Here is a 7,096-nt window from a genome sequence, read left to right on the forward strand (position 1 = left end):
TATATATAAATTAAACGAATATTTAAATCATGCAAAAATAAGAATACATAGAAAATTAATAAATCCATCCACCAACTATGATCAAAAGCAGGCGTCATATTCTTTATCCAAATTATATTTTCCGTCTTTTGATGTTTAGTGGAAAAAAGGTGTGATTTTATTTGAAAATCCATAAAACAGCTAGTTCTGATTCCCAATTCTGATTGGATGAGCCACGTTTTAAGCGGTTGACAAATTACTCTGTTTCTTGGAAACCGTAACCAGCAGTTAGGCTAATGAACTATATAACATGGCAGATTTATTTATAAATTTACATTACACTTATTACAGGTTCAAGCCTCCTGGATCAGCATGAGGCGATCACAGACACAATAGTTAGTTTATAAATCAACCTTTAAACAGAATATTTTCATATCTCCACACCTGCAGTGATCATACAGATCCGTGCATGTAGGGAATGAATCAAGCCGCGACACGCTCACAGACTCACAGTCAAACAAAAGCACCATCACATCTTTCTCTGATCCTGAGCCGTTAAACCTGTCCATCTCTGTCCTGGACTCATATTTCACGAGCCGAGATCAGCCGCTAAAAAGACTCATGTTTCTGATATCTGATGGGATTTAGGAACACACAGAGCTTTATTCATGCACACACACGTCTGACACACGGATCACTGGTCCTCGAGGGTTCATTCGTTCACTAAACTCTGCCGTCCAGGTTTATTTCTGTAACCTGAGATCCATCCAGGGTCCTGTGGCACACTTACAAAAAAGTAGCATGGTCCAGTGATGGTATCAGATGATAATACCGGGGTCTTTAAGTGGTACTTGTAAGGTACTTTGAAGCATACCACGGTATTATCATTGCCATTGCTGGATGGGTCAAAGAAGATTAGGCATGCTGTGACCAAAAAAAACATTCAAACTTAATTAGTGCCTGGAAGCAACAAAGAATCTTAAAATTGACATCATTTTTTGTGTTTTTCGTATCTCATCAATACACTTATCAGTCAAAAGTTCGGGTCAGCAAGACTTTTTTTCTCTCTCTTATGTGCACCAAGGCTGCATTTATTCATCAAAAATGCAGTAAAAATTTTAATATATTATTAAGATTTAAAATAACTGTCTTCTATTTGAATGCATTTTAAAATGTAATTTATGTCTGTGATGCAAAGCTGAATTTTCAGCATCATTACTCCAGTCTTCAGTTTTACATGATCGTCAGAAATCATTCTAATATTCTGATCTGCTGCTCAAGAAACATGCATGATTGTTATCAATGTTGAAAACAGCTGTGCTGCTTCATATTTTTTGTGAAAACCCATAATAAATTTTTTTAGGATTTTTTGATTAACAGAATGTTCAAAAGAACAGTATTTGTTTAAAATCGAAATCTGTTGTAACATTATAAATGTCTTCACTGTCACTTTGATCAATTTAATGCATCCTTGCTGAATAAAAGTATTGCTTTCTATCAAAAAAAATAATAAATCTTGCTGTCCCAAACCTATCAAGAATACCCTTGTATTATCATGTCTCCAGCAACTAATTTGTCTATCCACACTGAAACCAAAAAGTACTGTGTGACAGAACACAACCACATCCATATTGTTTATTTAATATACAATTGTGTGGAGTGGGATGTGTGTGTGTGTGGTTCAGGAAAAACATACTTTGAAGAAACCAAATGCCCACACAAGGATTGTAATAGCTGAAATTTTTTGAAACATTTTAGGCCTCCATGAGGAAAGCTAATAAATCTTTTTTTTTTTTCCCTGAAAATGTAAAAGTGCAGAAAGTCTTCTGTGATGGTTAGGTTTAGGATCAAACATATTGCACAGTATAAAAATCATTATGTCTACAGAAAGTCCCGACAAAGCATGAAAACGTGTGTTCACCTCCTCCTTTCGTGCTGCCCAGACTGGCTGAACTCTCAGACTGAGAGCTGCTGGCCGCCTCTCCATCAGATCCACACTTCACCTGCTTCTCTTTCTCTGAAAACAAAGGTTTAAAAGCAGAAATATAAAGCTTCTATTGTTGTTAGCATGCTTACATTAAACAGTCACTAAAAACATGTTCTTTATTTGAGCTGTGAAGTTTAAAACCTCTCTCAGTCTAATCATTCCATCATCATTCTTTTTGAGGTGGGAATACTTTTCTTATTTGAAAGTGTATAATTTCTTCTTCTTCTTCTTTTTTTTTTTTTGAGCAAAGTACTCATGATTACCACTTTAATCATAAAAAAACTAACAAATTAAATTAATTATATATTTGTTTTTTATGTACTTTTTTCAACATTTTAGGTTCAAATATACATGGAAGTAAATAAATCACCACTTTTTAAAATTAGTTTTATTACTTTTTACTCAACTATTTTAAACCAACAAGAATAAAATAGAGAACAAAATGTCATTTTCATCATCTTTGACATCCTTATTGGTCACTGACCTCTAAACAAATATTATATATTATCACCACATCATATTCATCTCAAAACTTTAATTCATATTCTTTTAAATACGCATATTTATATATATTCTTATCTATATTCGCATATATATTCTTATTTTTAAATACGCATTCATGAATTTTTTTTATAAAGATTGAGGTCAGTGAGTATAAATGTGCACCAGGCCAAGGAGTAACCAGCCATAAATGTACATTTGAATATTTAACACATGTAGCATAAAACAGTGCCGTGGCCTTGATCTCTGCCTGAATTAATAAAAATGGAAATGAAACACCCTAAAACATTATCAAAGCCCTGAATGCTCAAACAGCCTCCTTCATGAGGAAGTGGATATATACCACACTCACATTCTGCCTAGCACTCTATGACTAAAGAGGGAAGTTAGGAGGGTGGTGAAGTGCTCAGATCTGGTTCCTGCCGGGATCATAATGGTGTTTCTGGTTCTTCTCTTTGTGGTTACCACAGTGAACCATTAACAATAAATGTGTTTAAAAAAACAGTTCTCACAAAATTAAATTTGATAAATATTTACACAGTTTGTTTCTTCAAGGGAACAGATCTGGAAATATTTAGCATTACATCACTTGCCCACCAGTGGATGCTCTGCAGTGAATGGGTGCCGTCAGAATGAGAGTCCAAACAGCTGATAAAAACATCACAATAATCCACAAGTAATTGACACATGCCTCCAGTGCATCAGCTAATGTCTAGTGAAGTGAAAAGTTGTGTTTGTAAGTAGGGCTGTTGCGATTCGTCGATTTTATTCGACTATTCGATTTTTTTAAATCCTCGACTTCATTTTGCTCACGTCGACTAACCGGCAAAATACCGGAAGTGGCGCATTTCACGGACGAGAATCCATAAAACAGATTATTAGACTGTTTCCCAAGGCTGCATGACATATTAAACCCATTTAAAAATCATAATTAAGCATAATTGTGAATTCACAAACGCTACGATTTAATTAAATAATTATATACGATGCAGTTCTAATACAGTATATGCTCTTTAATTATTTACATGCGTGTAGGTTAAGTACATGCGTCACTCAGCGGCTCCGTTCACAGTAGTTCCAAAGGAACTGTTATCATTTACATGTGTGGAGCAGCTCAAACTCCATCTCTGCATGTTGTTGTGAGTTCGGGATTATTATAACGTTCATCTGGGAACGCAACGTGCGCCATTTCATCAGATTTGTAAGGTAAATATAAATTTATAAATCTATGCAAACTCAGGAGAATACATCACGGTTTCAAAATAAAAGCTCAAACCCTCACTCTGAGTTTACATGTTTTGATGGTTAATATTAAAGAAGTATTAGATCGCACAGCAATGTGTAAAAATAATCATCAGGCCATTGGCGCCCCCTGCAGGCCTTTGTTGTAATGCGAAATGTACATTAGCTCTATTGTTTATAATACATTATGTATTTTAACAATTTTGTTCAATAAAACCATATGACTTCTTGCTTTTGATACTTTATTTGAACTAATTATTATTGCGTCATTGCTATTATATATGTATTTTAAGTAATTTTAAAAGCTATTGTTCACTTACATCTATTTTTATCACCACAAAAAAATTATTCTAATTATAGGGCCTTAAGAAATCCGTTTGATTTCCAAATTCTTTCATTTTTCTATACTCTGTTTTAATGGTTAAATTAAATTGTATTAATTAAAAAGCCTGTCTAATTAATTGAGTTTTACAGTTTTATCTTTACCTAATTCTGTTTTCCATTATTTTCTGGATTCTATTTTAATGGTTCCAATATATAGCAATACAGAAACAATACTAAATCATTAAAAAAAAACTTCTTTTTTTTTATACTTTAAATGACATAATTGATTTTTTTCTATGTATATTGTGGGTTAAACATATATGAATGCAAATGGTCCAGGGTTATTATAATAGTTAACTAATTAATTTTTTTTACTTGACAAACTTTAACTGAAACAAAATAAACCATAAAAAAACTAAACTTATTTTATTTCAGTTAGTTGCAATGATTCTTATTTTTATTTCGTTTTATTTCGTTAACTCTCATTTTTATGTACAAAAACTAAAACTAAAATGACATTAACAAGAAGTACATAGACATATTACAAAACTAATTAAAAAAATTCAATAGAGTAAGTTTGGGGCGGGGCTACTAGTATAAACGACCAATAGCAGACGGAGGAAGCATTTGAGAAACCTGTTTGAAAACAGTCATTATTTTTGGACTTGTGTTTGGTGTTGCTAGTGGTGTGGAAATTACACACTCCAGCTTTAAGTAGGACACACGTGAATTTGTGCTTCTCAGCATAACAAAGACAGCAAGAATCGGAAAGAAAGATAAACAAGAGATACCTTCTTTAGCAGCCTGCCAAAACTCAAACGCCACACGGAAAGCCTGAGCCACCGTTAACGTCACCGCCTGAGCCTGAGACAGATGGGGAAAAGGGAAGAGACGTGTCAACGCCACATTTCTTGTCATGGATAGAAAGACAGTGCACTGGTTTCTCTCTCTCAGAGGAAGTGTGGTCTTAACGTATAACACTATTTATAGACTGAAGGAAAGACAGGGAGTGTCTCATATGAACACACACTCACCACTTTCCTCTTGGTGCAGAGGTACGCGTGACACTCCAGCGTTTCGTTGCGCTGACTTTGAGCGATGTAGGCAAACACTTTATCATGCATCTTATCAGCCGTGCAGTATGATATCCTACAGACAACAAACAACATATGAGCAGTCGATCTAAAGAAGACAACCTATGTAAAAGTACAGTAAATAGTTTCTGCATAATATACTTTCTTAGACTACCATTCAAAAGTTTTGGAGTCAATACAATTTTTTTTTTAAGAAATTAATACTTTTATTCCACAAAGATGCATTTAACTGCTAAAATCAATTGATAATGCTACAAAAGACCATATTTCAAATAAATGCTGCTCTTTGGGACTTTATATTCATCTAAGTATCCTGGGAATTTTTTTTTACCATGGTTTCCACAAAAATATGAAGCAGCACAACTGTTTTCAACATTGCTAAATAATAAGAAATGTTTCTTGAGCAGCAAATCAGCATATTAGAATGATTTCTGAAGGATCATGTGACACTGAAGACTGGAGTAATGATGCTGAAAATTCAGCTTGTCATCACAGAAACAAATTCCATTTAAAAAAAATATTGTAGCATGTTCAAGCATGTTGTGTTATAGATAACAATGTGCTTAATGTTAGTGTTGCACTGTATTCATTTTTGTGTTGCGAACTGTTATTGGATGTTCGAGTTGGATGTGAAAAGAGGCTCCGCCCCTGTGTGTGTGTGAGGGGAAAGAGAGAGAAGGAGGGGGGAGAATGAGTGCGGTTCTCTTAGAAGTCGGGGTGTGTACGGCGTGGGTTGTGGCCGACAACAGCCCAAATAAACACCCCTTGTACATCAAAACGCCTCGTCCTTGTCTGAGAAAGCTACAATATTAAAATAATACATTTTAAATATAGAAAAGAATATTAAAATAGAAATCCTTTAAATTGTTATAATATTTCACAATATTTCTTTACCATATTTCAAATAAATGCAGCCTTGGTGACCAATCAAAAACATTCGTAAAAATTCTTTAGAAAACATTTAAAATTAAAAAGTGCCATCCCAAAACTTTCTGAACTTTTGAATCTTTTTAGGATACATAAGTTGTTTCAAATATTTGAGACCCCTACTGAAGATGCCATTTTTCATTACAAATGTTATTAGCATAATGAGTTAAAAGTTTTCTTTTTTATTCCTTTAATGACAGCAGCACATGATCAAAACCTGCTGATCATGTTCTCCACCATGATCTAAGATGTTTCAAAGAGCATCTTGAGCTTCATCAGAAGCATGAGCTGTAAGTGAAATCATTCACATGATCAATAACACATACGGTGCCTTCATTTTTTTCACGTTTTGTTATGTTGCTGCCTTATGTTAAACTGCTTAAATGTACCTTTTTTCCCACATCAATCAACACTCCATACACCATACTGACAAAGCAAAAACAGAATTCTCACAACTTCGTAAATTAATTAAAAATAAAAAAACTGAAATAAGTACATTGCAAATAACTAAATATTTAGCTGAAGCACCTTTACAGTCTCAAGTCTTTTTGTTTGATGCGACAAGCTTTGCTCATTAGCATTTGGCAATTATCTGCCATTCTTCACCTCACCTCTTCACCTTTCAAGCTCTGTCAGGTTGGATGGGGGCAGACGCACATTTTCAGGTCAATTATCTGCCATCTCTTCACCTCTCAAGCTCTGTCAGGTTGGAAGGGAGCAGATGCACATTTTCAGGTTTCTCCAGAAATATTTGATTGGGTTCAAGCTCAGGCTCTGGCTGGGCCACTCAAGGACATTCACAGAGTTGTCTATAAGCCACTCTTGCTGTGTGCTTAGGTCCATTGTCCTGTTGGAAGGTAAACCTTCTGCCCAGTCTGAGGTTCTGAATGCTCTGGACCGGGTTTTCATTAAGGCTATCTCAATATTTTGGTGCATTGAGGTTTTCTTCTACTCTGATGAGTCCCTCAGTCCCTGATGCTGAAAAACAGCCTCACAGCATGAGGCTGCTACCAGCACACTTTACTTTTGGGATGGTACTCTG

General features: G+C 34.8%; 1 protein-coding gene across 3 annotated transcripts in view; it reads right to left on the minus strand.

The window, feature by feature from the left end:
• Window positions 1-7,096, minus strand: part of LOC107597650 (low density lipoprotein receptor adapter protein 1-B-like) — a 53,440-nt gene that overhangs the window by 8,122 nt on the left and 38,222 nt on the right. For all 3 annotated transcript variants that reach the window (XM_016288811.1, XM_016288809.1, XM_016288812.1), the window contains exons 4-6: window positions 5,068-5,182; window positions 4,825-4,897; window positions 1,901-1,996 (exon numbers count right to left, since the gene is read on the minus strand). In XM_016288811.1, the coding sequence (XP_016144297.1) occupies window positions 1,901-1,996; window positions 4,825-4,897; window positions 5,068-5,182 (284 nt within the window). The remainder of the gene's footprint in view (window positions 1-1,900; window positions 1,997-4,824; window positions 4,898-5,067; window positions 5,183-7,096) is intronic.

This window comes from Sinocyclocheilus grahami, unplaced genomic scaffold, assembly GCF_001515645.1.
Source record: "Sinocyclocheilus grahami isolate Dianchi unplaced genomic scaffold, SAMN03320097.WGS_v1.1 scaffold234.1, whole genome shotgun sequence".
Lineage (NCBI taxonomy): Eukaryota > Metazoa > Chordata > Actinopteri > Cypriniformes > Cyprinidae > Sinocyclocheilus > Sinocyclocheilus grahami.